The sequence below is a fragment of the Sinocyclocheilus grahami genome, unplaced genomic scaffold (genome assembly GCF_001515645.1).
Source record: "Sinocyclocheilus grahami isolate Dianchi unplaced genomic scaffold, SAMN03320097.WGS_v1.1 scaffold208.1, whole genome shotgun sequence".
NCBI classification, from domain to species: domain Eukaryota; kingdom Metazoa; phylum Chordata; class Actinopteri; order Cypriniformes; family Cyprinidae; genus Sinocyclocheilus; species Sinocyclocheilus grahami.
The window spans coordinates 282,327-301,307 of record NW_015505387.1 but is presented as its reverse complement, the minus strand read 5'-3'; the positions used below and the strand labels follow the sequence as shown (position 1 = coordinate 301,307).

At 35.8% G+C, this 18,981-nt stretch overlaps 1 protein-coding gene across 1 annotated transcript in view; it reads right to left on the bottom strand.

The window, feature by feature from the left end:
* Positions 1–23: 23 nt before the first annotated feature.
* The window catches only part of LOC107595781 (ATP-dependent RNA helicase DDX42-like), a 21,132-nt gene continuing 2,174 nt past the window's right edge, over positions 24–18,981 (bottom strand). The window contains exons 3-23 of the mRNA XM_016286306.1: positions 15,626–15,901; positions 14,324–14,507; positions 13,693–13,908; positions 11,526–11,934; positions 11,254–11,437; positions 8,337–8,631; positions 8,248–8,268; positions 7,414–7,488; positions 7,257–7,317; positions 7,015–7,151; positions 6,854–6,926; positions 5,489–5,642; positions 5,150–5,286; positions 4,844–5,006; positions 4,511–4,642; positions 3,659–3,730; positions 3,475–3,571; positions 2,974–3,123; positions 1,025–1,096; positions 687–797; positions 24–282 (exon numbers count right to left, since the gene is read on the bottom strand). Of these exons, the coding sequence (XP_016141792.1) occupies positions 146–282; positions 687–797; positions 1,025–1,096; positions 2,974–3,123; positions 3,475–3,571; positions 3,659–3,730; positions 4,511–4,642; positions 4,844–5,006; positions 5,150–5,286; positions 5,489–5,642; positions 6,854–6,926; positions 7,015–7,151; positions 7,257–7,317; positions 7,414–7,488; positions 8,248–8,268; positions 8,337–8,631; positions 11,254–11,437; positions 11,526–11,934; positions 13,693–13,908; positions 14,324–14,507; positions 15,626–15,901 (3,156 nt within the window). The 3' untranslated portion in view covers positions 24–145. The remainder of the gene's footprint in view (positions 283–686; positions 798–1,024; positions 1,097–2,973; positions 3,124–3,474; positions 3,572–3,658; positions 3,731–4,510; positions 4,643–4,843; positions 5,007–5,149; positions 5,287–5,488; positions 5,643–6,853; positions 6,927–7,014; positions 7,152–7,256; positions 7,318–7,413; positions 7,489–8,247; positions 8,269–8,336; positions 8,632–11,253; positions 11,438–11,525; positions 11,935–13,692; positions 13,909–14,323; positions 14,508–15,625; positions 15,902–18,981) is intronic.

The window sequence follows — 18,981 nt, the reverse complement described above, 5'->3', positions numbered from 1 at the left end:
ATTTTGCAACAAAAAAAAGATAGTTTCACTGATAAAAAAAAAAAAAGTGGAGTTCCAAGAATAATGCATTTTGCACAAAATGACATCGGACATGATACAGGAGCCTCTCTCATGGAAAGATTTGATGACAAAGTAGCAGACAGCATTAAAAATCCATGGAGCTGCTGGCCAGATAGTCCTTGCGGCCAATGTTGGTGACCTGTTTTGTCTGCATGGCCTCCAGTTTGGGACAGTCTGTGATCCTGTGGCCCAAACCACCACAAAATGTACAGCCTCTCTCTCCTAGGATTGAAAAAAGCAATCAATCAATAAAAATGTTATAAAATGTTTTATCTTACAATTTTGAGAGCTGCAGATCCTCTTTGCACAACCAGGCAGATGTTGCAATAATTTTGGGCATGCGCTCAACTGGCTATAGAAGCTTGTTTCAGCAATAAGTGTATCATTTGTACTAGGGATGCACCGATATGAAAATTTTGTCCGATACCGATAACCGATAATCCTTTATTTTTGAAAGCCGATAACCGCGCATCTGAAGTGTCTCTGAAGGAAATAATGCATTATTTATCGGCTTTAAGATATCGGCCAAATTTTCTTATTGGGCCGATACCGATAACAGAAAAAATGAGCATTTATCGGCCGATACCGATATGGTGGCCGATATATCGTGCATCCCTAATTTGTACCTCCAATATCCAGCATCATCTCGTCTCCCATTTGGAGAACCTGCAGCACAGGAGGAACCTTCTGCTTGGCTTCAACCAACAGAGCTTTCAGATCCATTAGTACAGACTCATCTACGAAAAAAGGATTTTGATGCGCAATTACATCTATGTTCTCTGAAATTATAATTCACTGTGTGTGGTAATTTAATCTCGGAAGGAGGAACAAGAAATGAAAACAGACAGAGAGACACCAAAGATCAATCTATATATATATATATATATATATATATATATAAATATATATATATATATATATCTATAAATATCTATATATCTATATATCTATATAAAAAACTTACCACATCCTTTGTTGATAAATGTTGTGGCTACTCCAGTTTTTCCGGATCGACCTGTTCTGCCTATTCTGTGGACTGTGGAATAAACATGTTATATACATTTCAAACATACATACACACATACAGTGCCACTTGAAAGTTCGTGAACCCCTTGCAGAATCTGTGAAAATGTGAGTAATTTTAACAAAATAAGGGAGATCATACAAAATCCATGTTATTTTTTATTTAGTACTGTCCCGAGTAAAATATTTTACATAAAAGATGTTTCCATTTAGTCCACAAGGCAAAAAAATAGCTGAAATTATTAAAATAACAGTATCTTCTGTTGCTTCTGACGGGCAGTACTAAATGGAAAAAATATATATTACTACAAAATAAGAAAAATTTGGACGACATCATCCTGTTCAAAAGTTTTCTCTTAATGCATCGTGTTTCCTAAAAATTACTCACATTTTCACAGATTCTACAAGGGGTTCACAAACTTTCAAGTGGCACTGTATGTATATATATATATATATATATGTGTGTGTGTGTGTGTGTGTGTGTATGTATATATATATATATGTGTGTGTGTGTGTGTGTGTGTATGTATATATATATATATATATATATATATATATGTGTGTGTGTGTGTGTGTGTATGTATATATATATATTACACATACATACACACACACACATATATACACACTACCAGTCAAAAGTTTTTGAACAGTAAGATTTTTAATGTTTTTTAAAGAATTCTCTTCTGCTCACCAAGCCTGCATTTATTTGATCCAAAATACAGCAAAAGCAGTAATATTGTGAACTATTTTTACTATTTAAAATAACTGCTTTCTATTTGAATATATTTTAAAAAAAATATTTATTCCTGTGATTTCAAAGCTGATTTTTTTAGCATCATTACTCCAGTCTCCAATCTACTCAGTGTCACATGATCCTTCAGAAATCATTCTAATAATCTGATTTGCTGCTCAAAAAAACATTTTATTATTATTATTATTATGTTGACAACAGCGGAGTAGAATTTTTCAGGTTTCTTTTATTTTGGATCAGTAAATGCAGGCTTAGTGAGCAAAAGAGAATTCTTAAAAAAAACGTTTAAAATCTTACTGTTAAAAAACTTTTGACTGGTAGTGTGTGTATGTGCAAACCAAGTGGTAACCTAGTAAGCATATATATGCAAATCAAGTGGCTTCTGAAGTTAAATTAAGGTGGAGCTTTTCTCAGAACTAACTTCACTTTCTGATCCATTTTTGCAACAACATTTAACCAGTTGGCTTCAAAGTTAAAGTTGGTTTAGAGGTTGCATAAACTTCTGTCAGATGTTTTGCCTTGTACTATTGTTACTTAAATTAAACTTTTTGATATTTTCATTTTAATAGTGGTTTCTAAATACTTTTTGAACTGTCTAGCAATTAAATTGTTAATCTAATTACATGTGTAAATTAATTAATCTAATAAATCAAATCAATTTGAGTCATTATTGTTAAATGGGAAAAAAAACTATGAAATGATACTTGTTAAATCGACAGCCCTATCTGTAAAATGTTATTGCTATTTAAAAGATTGTATTTACTTTTAATGTAATTTATGCTTGTGATGAATTTTCAGCAGTCATTACTCCAGTCTTCAGTGTCACATGATCCTTCAGAAATCATTTTAATATGCTGATTTGGTGCTCAAGTAACATTTCTTGCTATGCTGAAATGTTGAAAACAGTCATGCTGCTTAATACTTTTGATGACTAGAAAGCTCAAAGCTTATTTCAAATAGAACTCTTTTGTAGCATTATAAAGACACTTTTTATAATTTTTTATGTGACCCGCTGAATGATAGTCAGAAATAAATAAATCTTACTGAACCGCAAACATTTGAAAGGTAGTGTATACAAGCCAATAAGCTTTAATGATAAACCAATAATGTCAAAAAACAATTATATGAACACCTACCATAGTTCTCAATCTCTTCGGGCATGTCATAATTGACAACATGCTGGATAGCTGGAAAATCCAGACCCTTCGAAGCAACATCAGTAGCCACTAAAACATCTTTCTTTTCCTCTTTGAATGCCTCAATGGCTTTCGTTCTCTCTTCCTGGTCTGAAAAGCACACAAAGTTTATTGAGGTAAATGTGGCTGAACTGTACGAGCTGCTTACCTTTGTGCTGAACAGTCACATTCATAACTATTATATATTTTAGGTGACACGAGCAGCAGTATTTAGTGTATGATCAGGGTGAAGTAAAGCCACAGACACTTTGCTGCTTTGAGTGTAAGCGAGATCAAAACTTCGGACATAGTTTGAACACTGGTTTAGTGCTATGATAGGAGCCACAACGCAGCAGAAGCTGACACCCAGTGGAGAGCAGCTGTAGCTGCGGGAAACAGCACGCATTAAACCTGATTGATGGTGCTTGTGCTACAAGCAGATTGAGATGGTTGATGTCCTACCTTTTCCACCGTGAATAGCCACCGCCTCCACACCTTTCAGCAGAAGATACTCGTGTATGGCATCTACATCTGCTTTCTTCTCAGCGAATATTAATACCTAAAAACCAATATGGGAAGTGTGATTGTTAGAAGAGATTATGTAGGGTTCTCAGATGTGGTTTAAAAAGAGCAAGAAGCTACGTACCGGCGGTGGGGTCTTCTGGAGACACTCCAGGAGATAAACCATTTTGGCCTCTTCTTTGACATATTCCACTTCCTAAAAGTGACAGGATGTATACAAGCAAAACTTTCTGTTCTGATTTAGTAGTATACAATATCGTGCAAAAGTTTGGGGTTGGTTTAGATTTTTTTGTCTTTGACATATTCCACTTCCTAAAAGTGACAGGATGTATACAAGTAAAACTTTCTGTTCTGATTTAGTAGTATACAATATCGTGCAAAAGTTTGGGGTTGGTTTAGATTTTTTTGTTTTTGAAAGTCTCTTATGCTCATCATGGCTGCATTGATTTGACCAAAAATACGCTAAAAACAGTAATATTGTGAAATATTAATACTATTTAAAATAACGGTTTTCTGTTTTATAATTGTTTTTTTTTATGTAACATGGAAAAGCTGAATTTTCAGCATCATTACTCCAGTCTTCAGTGTCACATGATCTAGAAACATTCTAATATGCTGCTCAAAAACATTCATTTAAGTTGTGCTGCTTTATATTTTTGTGGAAACCGGGAATCGTTTTTTCAGGATTTTTATTTAATAGAAATAAACAATAGAATAAACATAAATGTAAATATAATAAATAAATATAATATATAATAAATATCTTACTACTGCATTTGATCAATTTATTGCAACTATGCTGAATAAAATGCATAAAAAATAGATATCTTACTGACCCCAAGCTTTTGAAACAGTAGTGTATGTTTCACAATACTCGAAAAATCCACCTTGGCAAAACTCACAAAACAACTAGAAGGATCGAATGGAACATGAGGAAAGAATAATGCTGGGCCTTGCATGAATCTTAATATCTCACCTGGATGACATCCAAGCTTGCAGCTCCAGCTCTGCCCACATTAATGGTGATAGGTTTCACTAAAGCACTTTTGGCAAAGTTCTGAATCTTCTTGGGCATAGTGGCACTGAAAAGCAGTGTTTGTCTCTGACCCTAAAGCAAAAAAAGCACTCTGGTCATAAAAAATAAAATAAAAAATCATTCATTACTTCTAAAATACTATTATTCTAGCTCTAAAACACTACATTTTCAGGAAAACACTGAAAAAAGGGGGTAACATTTTACTATATTTACTGACTAAATGCTCTATTATTGGATAACCTAAACAGTATCATGAGATGTGCATAAAAGTACCTTAAAGTAAGAGAAGATGGTCCTGATGTCCTCCTCAAAACCCATGTCAATCATCCTGTCAGCCTCGTCCAGAGCCAGATAGCGGCAGATATCCAGACTCACCATCTTCTTGTTCAGCAGGTCCATCAGTCTGCCTGGAGTGGCCACCATCATGTGCACCCCGCTACGATCACACAATCATTTGCAAGTTTATAAGGGATTTCTAAAGCAATCAATCAGCATACAAATAAAGACCAAGTACAATGTCCCAGTCATTTTTGTCACAACGTGGAAATGTAAACACTAAATTTAAACAAAGTGACTTACCGTTTTACCACCTCCATCTGTTCTTTGACAGACATGCCCCCAATACACAGGGCACAGCGCAACTGAAGAGCCCCTTCATCCTCTAGGAGTTTACAGTAGTATTCAATGATACCATGTGTCTGTCTCGCCAGCTCTCTCTACAGATGGAGAGAAAGACACACAATAAATAAATGACCATACTGTTGCTGTCTGGTGCCTGTACTGTCTGCCTCCTGACTTATGATTTATATAATGAAATATGGTGAAATAGTTTTGTTACACATAGGTAATCTGCTTCTCATTTTTCTGCTGTATTTCGGGCAGATGACACAGGATGTGCCAGAGACAGAGTAGGCTTACAGAAGGGCAGATGATGAGGCCATAGGGTCCCTCTCTCTTACAGAAGGGTAGCCGTTTCTCCTGCTCCAGACAAAACATAATGATGGGCAGCGTGAAAACCAGAGTTTTCCCTGAGCCGGTGAAAGCAATGCCAATCATGTCCCTGCCAGAGAGACTAAACAAACAAATTTAAATAAATAAACAATATTAATTTTAAAAGAAAAAATAAATAAATATATATACATACATACATATACATACATATACATACACACACACACATATGATTGCATCATATAATAATTGCTGTTAATAGTGTTCATCGTCTGTTTGATAACGTATTTAATTAATTTTTCTGTCCATTTCTGCCATATGTACATTAACTGACAGTCACCACTGATAATCTACTACTAAATATTGTAGAAACTTAATTTGCTGTAAAGTTGCTTTGCAACGATTTGTATCGTGAAAAGCGCTGTACAAATAAACTTGAATTGAATATATAAATATATATAATTTATTATCTATTAACATTAACATTTTATTACCTAATAAATTCTAACGATTTATATATGGGTCAAAGACATTAAGAGGTCCGCATCAAAATACATTTACAAAAGTGATTTTATGTCCATAGAAAGCACATTAAATGTAAGTAAAGTGTCTACTTTTAAGGTTTCAAATAAGTTTTTGGAGAATAAAATGTCCAAATTTGGTTGACTGTAACACAATATTTATGTAAAAATTCAAACAACATGCTTATTCTGACGTGTACATATTAAAATATATAAAAGAATAAGGGAGCATATTCAATTTTATTGTGTTTTAAATTAGTAAAAAATTATTACTGACAAATGGGCAAAACCTAGGATAGTGGCAAATTTAAAAAATGTAAAATTACAACAAATTAGTATTTGGGGTGAAAGTAATTAGTCTTTTAATATGTCATAAATTGATTGTTGTAAATATGAATGGCAAGATTGTTACACTGAATGACATTTTAGTGGGTCTCTTCTGTAAATCAGGGGAAAATGTATGATATTTATTTTTTGCTCAGAAAAACAAACTAAATTGAAATTAAATTAAACAGAATTTTTTTAAATTTATTTTGGGAAAAACAACAACAATTTAAAGCAGTATTACATTTATTGTTTTTATGCTTAAACCCCTTTTCGTCTTTGACCCATATACAGTATCATACATATATCACAGTAATATGAGAATATGAAAATGATTAAATACTTTTATTAAAATTCAAGATATGCGTTTTATTAATTTACACATTTTTTAAAGAACAAAAAGCTATAACCATCTGACCACCTGACGCTGTATGATAATGCCTGAATATTGGCCCAAGCGAAACCATGCCATGGCCTTGCGACTCACGTGGTTGGTATTCCCTGAATCTGAATGGGTGTCGGGTGAATGATTCCTTTTTTCTTCAGTCCTTTAAGGATGGCTGCAAAGACCATTAAAGTTGAGAGCGTGCCATTAGTGTGAAGCTGTGAGTGAGGTGCTGCATGTAAAAGAGGAGAGATGGATCTTACCCTGAGGAAACTTCATCTCTCTGAAGCTCTTAATGGGTGGTGGAATGCCTTCACCTTCAACAAGAATGTGGTACTTCTTCCGTACACGTTCATGCCGCGCTGCTGGCATGCCATGAATGTAACGTGGCGCTTTCCAGCTGAAGAGAAAATCAGAAATTGATTGCTGTTGTCTTTATTTGTGAAAAACCCACAACTGATCTGACAAATGAGAGTTAAACAAAGGAGAGTTAAAGGCAGCTCACCTTGTTTTTATTGGGTCTTCATATGTGATACCTTTGGCCATTTCCTTCACAGACATTAGAGCTGATAAAGATATGGAAAGATGCATGTTTATGATTTTATGAAATACTTCTGACCTATAAATTTAAGAACTTGGTAAATTATTCTGTTTTTGCTTACCTCTGCCTTCGGCCACGCTCTCCAGAATCTTTTCTTCCTCTTTCAATTGTTTCTCCTTGGCAGACTCCTTTCGAGCTACAATTATTAATGTACAATTTCAAAATAAATAACAAATGGGAAAAAAAATACATACCCGAGACCACTCAAGAAAAATTTATAAATTTTTTCTTTACAAAAATATAATTTTGCTTATTTGATAAGTAGCCTAGAAATAGTGCAGAATCTTCAACAATTGTTCATTTACATCTCAGAATTTCTTTCTTGATAATTCCTCAATGTACTAGAACTTTATGTATTTTCAGGTTTAAATTACATTTTGAATCCTAGATTTTTCACACATAGGTTAGACAAACTATACAACTGTATTCATGTGATAAACGCCTCTAAAGGTTACTTCCTAAGAAATACTCAACTTACAAATATTCATAACTGAAAATCAAAATGACTGATGCTTCAGAGACAATTGAGTTCGTTTCCATTACTGTCCAAACACTTTTATGAAGTTCTACTAGTCCAGTGGTTCTCAACCAAGGGGCCTCAGCAAATTTTCAAGGGGGCTGTAGTATGACTTCAAATTATTTGCATGAATATATTATTAATGTAATAATATATAATAATCTTAATGAACTTAAACTTGCTAAAAAATACAATCAAGATGTCAACCTAAATCATATGTCTTTTTTCGCCTCAATAACTGTTGAATGTATGTAAATAAATGTTTTTTTGGGAAACATCTAGAATCATACAATGAATTGTGATTGCTTAATTGACCTATATTGACACTCTGATTGAGACCCACTGCATTAGACAGTAAATAAGTAATGAGGAACACACCTTCAGCTTTTTTTCTGAATTCTTTTATTTTTTCAGAATTCAGGATCTTTCACTTCCGATGTAACAATTAAACCAGAAATTATGACAGCTGTAATGATCTCTTTTCCGGACATTTATACACAAAACTAAATTGGAAAACGAACAGTGCACCTTTTTCTTCTGTTTGTGCCGTGCCCGTTTTGCAGCCTTGGCACTGTTGACAGGCTTGGGCTCTGTGCTGTTGATGAAGTCCAGGAGTTCGTTCACGTCTCGATGGTCTATGGCACTCGGTGCCGCCGGATCTAGATCCTGCCTCTGAGGAAGTTCCTCTTTACGGCGGGTCAGCCTGGACCGAAGCTTCTCCCTGATCTCAGCATAGTTCCGACTGGTGGGGGCGGCCGGGGGCTGTACAGAGGAAATCAAATAATTGTAGTTATGGTAGACAAAACGCAAACATAATGTGTAGTGCAATGACTAAACATTAAAGAAGGAACATTAGGACAGGGTTTCTGCAGGTTTATGGAAGTAAACAGAAAGAAAAGTAAGAGTTTAAGGCCTTTTTAAGACCAAGTAAAGAAAATTTAGGAAATAAATTGCAGGGAACACATTACGTCAATATGTTCTCAAAATATAAATGTCTAGGGAGCACAAAATTAATTGTACTAGCAAAATGTCTTTGTTGTTATAAAAGTTTTAAAATACAACCTCATTTACTTTTTCATTCATTTCACAAATATGGCTTAAAAGAACACTCCACTATTTTTGAAAATAGGCTAATTTTCCAACTCCCCTAGAGTTAAACAGTTGAGTTGTACCGTTTTTTAATCCATTCAGCCGATCTTCGGTGTGGCGGTAGTACTTTTAGCTGTAGCTTAGCATAGATCATTGAATCTGATTAGACCGTTAGCATCTCGCTCAAAAATAACCAAAGAGTTTCTATATTTTTCCTATTTAAAACTTGACTCTTCTGTAGTTACATCGTGTACTAAGACCGACGGAAAATTAAAAGTTGCTATTTTCTAGGCCAATATGGCTAGGAACTATACTCTCATTCCGGCATAATAATCAAGGAACTTTGCTGCCGTACCATGGGTGCAGCAGGCGCAATGATATTACGCAGCGCCTGAAAATAGGCTAACTTCCGTCAACATAACCAACGTGACCACCTGCTTGCACAGGGAGCGTGCTGGGGAATATTTTCAGGCGCTGCGTAATATCATTGCGCCTGCTAAAGTAGTTCCGAGCCATATCGGCCTAGAAAATCGCAACTTTTCATTTTCCGTCGGTCTTAGTACACGATGTAACTACAGAAGTGTCAAGTTTTAAATAGGAAAAATATCGAAACTCTTTGGTCATTTTTGAGTGAGATGCTAACGGTCAAATCAGATTCAATTATCTATGCTAAGCTACAGCTAAAAGTGCTGTAGCTCGACTGGAGAAAACGGTAAAACTCAACTGTTTAACTCCAGGGGAGTTGGAAAATTTGCCTATTTTCAAAAATAGTGGAGTGTTCCTTCAAGGCTTGAATACCTCTGCTTCCAACCACTAGAATATGGATTTTTTTTTTTTCGGTACCTTATGATCACACTGCAAATTTAAAAATTCCTTTATCTCTTGACATTTTTATTTTATTGAATTTTAATTTTACCTTTATTTTACCAGGATAGTCCCATTGAGATGCAAAATCTCTTCTTCCAGGGCATCTTGGCATATAAGAGGTCTTTGTACTATAAAAACATCCTGTAAGTTTCAGAACTCAAAACTTTCTTGTTAGTCTAAAAACAGCTTATATTTAAGTCAATCTGCCAAAATGACAGGTTTTAGAATGTGCCATTTTATGATGTAATAGTGTGGCTAAACCCCGCCTCCACAGAAGAAGATCAACGCCTGCTTCTGCATCACTGCCGGGTTAGCCCCGCCCACCGATTCATGCATGTAGTGTACATAACAAGGGAGATAAACGCAGGTCTACACAGAAACCAAATGATAAAGATGCTCAGAAGAAAACAAGATGCTGTGCAGTGCCAAGTTGCCTTCCTTCTGATCCCGACATTAGGAAAGAGTGGATGAAATATTTTTAACGAAGTTCCAGACCGCGTCACTAAGAACTTGGTCCTTTGTTCACTTCATTTTACTGTGGATTTGTTTACAAACAAGACAATTCGACACAGGATTTTCAGAAAGATGATGCTGTGCCAAATATATTGGATCTGACAGTAATGTCGCTCCACACAAGTGTGAGTAGCTGTTTTTATTATGTGGTCACTATTGCTTTGTCTGTTATTACAGATCGTTTGATATGTACTTATGTGTTTATGAGTTTTTGACCTAAATCACAGCATTGTCTATCTATGAATGATGTAGGCTGTCAAACATACACAACTGTTAGCCAATCATAGCAGTGGGCGTTTACTTCCGAGTCTACAATCCACCACGCCTATTCAAATGGAACTTATTACTTAAATAGCCTATTACTTCTAAATTATGATGTTTTTAATGTAGAAATCTTGATAACTATATAAGTGGACCTCAGAGAACAGTACAAGATAATAAAAAAAGGCCCCATGACCCCTTTAAATCAAGAAACATTTGAAACAACCTTGTTTGCTGGGAAATTCATTAAAATGAAGTGAGTTGATTAAAACAAGAACAAATATCTTTTAGTGGGCTCAGACAAATGAAATTCATGTAAAGGGAGAACAAGATTTCATTCCTTATATTATCTTCTTTTAAGTATAAATTCACTTCATTTTGTTCAATTTCTCAAAAAACAAGACTACATATCTTCATTTTGTATCTCAAGTAAATATATCTTGATATAGGGATGCTGAGATATTTGTATTGGGAAACAAGACAAAACACTGAGGAAGATATTCATTGTTTGCAGTGCATGCAACATTTAATGCCATGACTTTATGAATTTAAGAATTTCTGCTCAGATTTAAGAACTTTTTAAGGTCTTCATTTGTGCAATGGCAAACTAAAACCTTTTTAAGGCCCACAGAAACCCTTTAAAAGAAAACATACCGCGTTGTGGCCAAAGAACTCGCAGTAGCAACAGTCACAGTATTTCCCGTCCTTCTGATTGGTGGAGGAAGCACAAGAGCTACGCTCCGAGCTACTGTCCTCATCATCTCCTTCTTCAAGCTCACAGGGTTGGGCGTGACACAAAGACCCGTTGGGCAACTTGTGCCCTTTACACGCTTGGTCCCTGTTTATACAGAACAACACAACTTAACGCACCGAAATATTAAGCAATAAAAACAACCGATGCTCACTGTAGGTCCACCGATGCTCACCTGCATGCCCCAGACGTTAGATGGCCAGCATTGGAGGAGGCTACAGAGCTGCCGTTACTGTGACCGTTGCATGGGTGACTGCACCCTAAGAGCGAGTTGCTGAGTTTGCTGTGTTGTGTGTTAACAGTGGGAATGTGGGAGTTCTTGCAGCCGCTGGGCTTGTGTAGGGCCACCGGACTGTCCGCCCCACTCGAGTGCTTAGCTGCAGGAGCGTGAATGTTTGGTACCAGCGGGGAGAAGGGAGCGTGCGAAGGCAGCCCCGAACTAGTGGAGTTGATGTGAACATGCTGACTGGAGTTTTGCTTGGGAGGCAGCAGCGAGGAATGCTGGGATGAGAGACCCGTAGGACTGTTGGGTGGCACTGACAGGTCTGCAGCTTGGTGGTGGTCATTTGGGTGGAACGCCTCACCTGTAGAAAATAGCATATTTTAATTCTTAGTTATTTAGTAGTTTAGGTGATGTCTATTTAGTTTCAAGTTTGCACATACTGTATCTTGGCAACAGGCCATTTTATCGGTCGCTTTGTTTCTATTTTTGTTGCATCCAGTGGTACAGCCCACTGAAACTTCATTGGTTCATCATCTCACCTTACAGTTTATTAAACATCGAAATGCTCTGATTGGATGTGACTGTCACAGCAACATTTCCTTTTTATTGTAGTCTGACACTTGTCACATTGGGACATAGTGTAAATTTAAAAGCTCATATAAGATGCATTTGGTTGAGCTATGCTGCACTAAAGCGCTTCATTGTAGGCCTACTACGGTGATTATCTCTTCAATGCAGAATATTAATAACTATGACTCTCATATACATAACCTTATAATGAGAACACTATTATAATAAAACACTGTGAATTTTTTGAGTTTGCCGTGTTTCGCTGCCGGATTACGGGCACTGTGCATAATTCTACACATTCAAGCAGGTTTCGCGATTATAAAGCGGGAAATTCCCGCAAACATTTATGCACTATAGCATGAATATAGCTATAAAATAATTTCCTTATTGTCCGGCTATTCCATTTTATTTATCCATGGCACAAGCATTTTTATATGTAGCTTAAGTAATGTTGTCCAATGACTTGTTTGCATTATTTAGGCTTTTTTTTTTTTCAAGGCAATAGATTTTTTTGGTAACACTTTACAAAGCAACGATTATTAAAGTCTCATTTGTTAATGCATTAATTAACATGAACTAACAGAGAGCAATTATTATTATTATTATTAAGTTAAACGTGAATCTACTAGTGTGTTTTAGCATTGCTGGTGCCATGCCATGAACCTGACCCCCACAGCAAACAGAACCGAACTGAACCGTGGCTCCAAAACCGCAATATGAACCGAACTGTGGCATTGGTATATAGTTGCACCTCTAATACATATTCTCCCACACCATCTCCTTCAGTCCTTCTACTGCAACACTGCGCTAAAATTAGAACAAGCACTTCAACCCCTTAATCTATTATCTTTCTATTCTATCAACAGAAACACTGAGATTAAAAACAACGTCTGACACTGTATATAAAATCAGCTAAACAAAGTGGTAAATTACATTTTGGTAACTCTTTCATTTGATAACATTAGATAATGCATAAAGTCTCATGAATTTTATTATTATGGACTTATTATATTTGATAAGAGTAAGAAATGTTTCTTGTGCACCGAATGCAAAAGGGATCATGTAACACTGAGGACTTGGAGAAATGACTGTAGAAAACTCAGCTTTGCATCACAGGAATAAATGACACTAAAATTGTATTAAAATAGAAAACAGTTATTTTTAATTGCAATAATATTTCACCGTATTATTGTTTTTACTGTAGTTTTGATCAAATAAATGCAGCCTTGGTAAGCATAAGAGAAATCTTTTAAAACCTCTTACCGACCCCAAACTTTTGAAAGGTAGTGTATACAATTACATTTTTCACATTTTAAGTTGTATTGTTGTATTGTAAGTTGTATAAAATAAAATGAGTAAATGTGTTATAAATGCACATGAATTAAAAATAGTATATTTATGAATGAATATTAACCTTAACATTAATAAATGCTGCAAAAAATGTTCTTCGTTGTTATTTCATAATACCTAATGTATTAACTGTTAAAAATTACAACCTAATATAAAGCTTTGCCCATATTTCATATTGTGGAATGAATTGTGTTCTTACCTGGAGGAGTTGGTCGTCGACACATTGTCTTGAAGTGCTTGGGGTTGGTCTTACATAGATCAGTGGAGGCAGACAGTGTCCCAGGAGAAGCCACATTGGAATTCTGGGATGCGGGATGACTGTAGGGACAGACTTTATTCCCGAATGTTTTGGCAGCCTTCCCGGGAGCGTCATGAGAAGATCTCTTCTCATGGCAAGCTGGTCCCACCGTTCCGCCTATCAGGACAAGAAATAACACAAGTCAGTCTGTCTTATTTCTCCAGCCAAATTCTATTAAATACTTCTTGTACATCTGTTAAAGAAAACCACTCAGAAGAATATAAGAAAAGTTTAATCATGTCTTGTATCAACCCTGCAGAGTTTTATTTTGCCACAATACTGTACATTATCCCAATTATTAAACAGCTAAACACCAAATAAATAAATAAATGAGCATGACATTGATTTGAGTTCATAATCGGAGGAGAAAGAAGAAATTATGGAGTGATATGAAAGCTGAAACTAGCACTGTTATGTAGAAAATCAAATGCCTGAGACGGTCAATTCACTGGTCATTATACAAAAATCTCAGGCCGCATAATGCTGCAACTGACGACTAGAATCACTGTGTAATGAAGCAAAAGAGACATACTTTGCGAAAGCGTAGCTGTGCTGTGGTTGCATTGAGATCCTCCATTAGAATGAGCCGAGTTCCACAGGCCAGACAGTTTGCGCGCGGAGAGGAAGGAGCTGGGGTCCCAATCCACCGAGCTATGCTCAGGATAACCATTCCCACAGCTCTGAGACTTACACGAGGACGAGTGGGACAGCAGCACCTGAGTAACAACACATTCATCTTTTAGACAAGTGACAAAAAAACACCTCAAACTGCACATCTACAGAAACTGTTAAGGATCTACAAGGTGCATGGAAAATTGTGGACATGTCAGTGCTATCAAATTTGTGTTGTTGTTGTTGTGTACACAGGATTGTCCTCAATTACATACTGAGCTTTCCGGTCAAAAGAAGAGGTTCCAGTGTTCTTCATCCAATGAAAGAATGGATGCAAACTTAACATCAGCAAACCTGAATGAACCATCTTCTGCAATTCTATTGCAATCTTCCAATAAAAATAAGCCCACCCAAAAAAATGGATCACTTGAAACAGTAACAACTTACAATTCTATGCATGTACAGTAGACCTAAAAATTATTTGGATACACACTTAGTAAATATATGAATGTCATTGCATTAGATAATAAAATATTAAAATGTTTAATTATTTAATAAAACATTTATTTCACCTTTATTTCGTTTTTAATGCATGCAATTTTATTAAAATCCATTAAATCTTTACGGAAGACAGCATAACAAAATAATTTACAAAAAAAGTTTGCTAGGTATGAAATTACGTAATGGGTGTATAAACTATTTTCACTCAAAAATTGCTAGTAAATTTCATTATTACAAAGAAATGGCAAGTAACACATTTAATTAAATGTGATATTTTAAGAAGAAATTCTGAAACTGTATTTTCTTGTACAATGCACTCCAATATTTTGGTTTTAAATACAACTTTGTAAAATCATTTGTTGAACACCAGTATGACCTTGAGGGGAATCAACTTCATATAGCCACTAAAAAATCACTGCGAAAAGTCACAAATTACCAAGAATGGTTTAGAAAAGCGAGGTTAGTTTTCAGAAAAACTTTAGCATGATTTGTTTACCACTCGGTTTGATATTTTGTATTAAATGAAATGAAATCTATAGAGTACAACTTATAAATTACAGATTATCAAGCGCAATTTATTTCTTCACACAAAATTCAACACAACATTCATCATATTCTGAAGTTATAAAGATATTTATTTTGTTTTGACTGTTTCTGTAAACAGTCCATAGTCCGTAAAATCTGAATTTCTATGAATGACCCCAGAGCTAATCTCAATTACTTGCGCAGTTTGCTCCTGAATCGTTCTCCTCTCCTCCTCTTCCACACTCTTCCTGCAGCTCTGGCAGATCCACAGCGGCACTTCACCCAACAGTGACTGGGAGAGCGAAGGCACGGCATCTGCCAGCTTGCGGCCTGGAACCTCCCTCAGCAGAGCCTGGGAGAGCGCAGGTACAGCCTCTGCCAGTTTGGACCCATGACTGGGGAGCCCGTTCACCTGGCCTGCCCCCCAGTCTTTAAACTCCCGATGGCACAGCAAGCAGCAGGTGTGCATGGACTGTGGGAAGAGAGAAAATTAATGATAATTAAAAAATAAATAAATAAATGAATAAGAACAGACTGACTAATTAAGCTATCTACATCCACAATATAAATATAAATAAATAAATAATTTGACTGAAATAACTATACATTTTCATAAATTCCAAGACTAAACGCTGGACACTTCATTTCCAGCGATATCGTTGACATGATTGCAAAGATATTATTTAAACTGAGCTGGATGTTGACATCACTGAATTCAATGATGAACTGTCTTTAACTGAAAAATGAGAGTTTACTATTGTCATTTTGCATTATTGACACTATTTTCCTAATTAATGCTGTTCAGTTGCTTTGTCACAATCTGTATTGTTAAAAGCGCTATATAAATAAAGGTGACTTGACTTGACTTGAAAAAAAAAATTTTAATTCCCTGATCTTTCCAGGTTTTTCAAGACCACAGGAACTGTGGATATAAGTGGTTCAGTGGTTGGTAGAAAAAATTAAATTAAAATTAAGTTAAATGAGTTCATGAATTACATTTTTGTTCATATTACCTTTCATTTTCTACAAGGAAATATTGTCATTTTGCATTATTGACACTATTTTCCTAATTAATGCTGTTCAGTTGCTTTGTCACAATCTGTATTGTTAAAAGCGCTATATAAATAAAGGTGACTTGACTTGACTTGACTTAAAAAAAAAAATTTTAATTCCCTGATCTTTCCAGGTTTTTCAAGACCACAGGAACTGTGGATATAAGTGGTTCAGTGGTTGGTAGAAAAAATTTAATTAAAATTAAGTTAAATGAGTTCATGAATTACATTTTGTTCACAATTTGTTCATATTACAATTTATTTTCTACAAGGAAATAAGCACTGCAGACATTAAATATTTGCCTGGTTATGTCTAAAGCTCATTTTAATTTGTTCTAGATCATTAGAGATCATTTTATGGTGCTTTTTAGAAGCCTGTCTGAAACCAGTGCATAAAAAAAAAAACTTTATACTGTCAAGTTAATGACTGACTGGTCAGGGGGGCAAGCTTTTTACAGCAGGAACTTAATAATTAAAGCACGATTCTTTGCAAGTGATTTGTTACATTGCAAAACAGAAATAAATGCACATAAATCACATCAGGACTATACATTTACTACACAGAGCTGTTCCAACAATAACATTTTTATAGAAAGGTTCGGCAAGACTACTGTAAGGCACCAAAACAAATACTAAACAGTGAGACACCACTGTACACCATCCAATCAGTGCAAAATCATGTTAAATACATCCGCTCAAAACGTATGTATTTGTGCTTTGCAAATGTAACATTTAGATGGTTTAAAGTATTAACAATCATATTAGCAGGGTGGTAACCATGAAAGGCTACCATAACTGAATCGCATGGCAATAGTGCACTTAATGCACAATAACCTGGCACATAGTAAATATGCCTCTAAAGTAATTTAATGCACAAACACGTGGTAATTATGTCAGAACATAAATTGACTCCATGGCGGGGTTAGCAGCACCGCGTTAGCCTGATCTCTACAGGAATAATTTAGTAGCCACAGCAGTAGACGACAGCAACACAGTTAGCTTTGTGCTTCACGTACTTTCGTTAAGCTTTCTTTGACCAGCTACTCATATACAATCAGTGTCGTATAAAACATTCAGATGTAAGGTACTGCGCTGCTTGGGGCTATTACAATGCTTTGAAGGCAATACATATATTTATTTATATCGTTGGCATAGGTGGTGAGCGAGCTAGTGCTGCTCCGCCCGTGTAGCTCGAGAGCAAGCGTAGTGATGGGAAATCCGACTCATTTCCGCGAAACGGTTCATTCGAACAGTTCTGTTCAAAGAGCCGGATCAAAAACCGATTCAGAGATTCTTTCACGTTCGGACGTAAATACGTCATCACGTCATCCCTGGCATCCCGGAGCGGCGTATTAAATGCATAGACCAGGGGTGCCCAAACTCGGTCCTGGAGGGCCGGTGTCCTGCAGAGTTTAGCTCCAGCTTGCCTCAACACACCTGCTGGGAAGTTTCTAGTATGCCTAGTAAGACCTTGATTAGCTTCAGGTTTTTTAGGTTAGGGTTGGAGCTAAACTCTGCAGGACACCGGCCCTCCAGGACCGAGTTTGGGCACCCCTGGCATAGACTGTCAAGCTTTTTTTGCTTTTAAGTCTTATTAATAAGCGTTTTGTGTAATTTCATGTGTACCATCTCAGTTCTTTTTAGACATAATTTAGCTCTTTAAATCAAATTCATGTATAACGTAAATATAATTTACATTGAGTTATACTAAACTCAATTTACACATTTCAGAAGGCATTTTATTAAAACGCCATTATGTTCGAGTAAACGCTTTTCATGAAAATAAATTGTTTTGTCGTAAACAAATTTCCAGCACGTTTTTGGTACCATTTTTGCTCATATAAATATAATACTTTTGTACATCAAAATGTTACTATCAGCTCACTTAAAGGCACAATATGGAAGATTTTTTATAAAAATATCCAAAAACCACTAGAACAGTGTTATATATTTTGCTGACTTGTACTTACACTATCCCAAATGTTTCGAAGAATGTTTAAATCCAGAGAAATAAGCAATTTTAACTAGTGACACGGACCGTGTCCATAGTGTCATTGTGTCGCCTGCAAATGATGTCATAACACCTCTTTTTGTTTTGTAGAAAACATGGAAACACCAAAGACGCTTTAATATGTTGTGCGTTTTCAGCCTCACCCTGCTTCATTCTACTATGTTAATAAATCATTAGCTCATCCATGAACATGATTTCTGCCCGAGTCCCGTCGGATTGCATCGGCTGTGGGGATGAAGACAACAACTCCCATGATTCCACACTCAGTTACAGCGTCATTAAACTACGCCTTTGCCTCTTTGTTTATTTTGAATACGCGCCCTCTAGCGGCGAATATTACATATTGTGCCTTTAAAGGGGTCATATGATGCGATTTAATTTTTTCCTTTCTCTTTAGAGTGTTACAAGCTCTTGGTGCATAAAGAAGATCTGTAAATTTGCGAAGACTAAAGTCTCAAATCCAAAGAGATATTCTTTATAAAAGTTAAG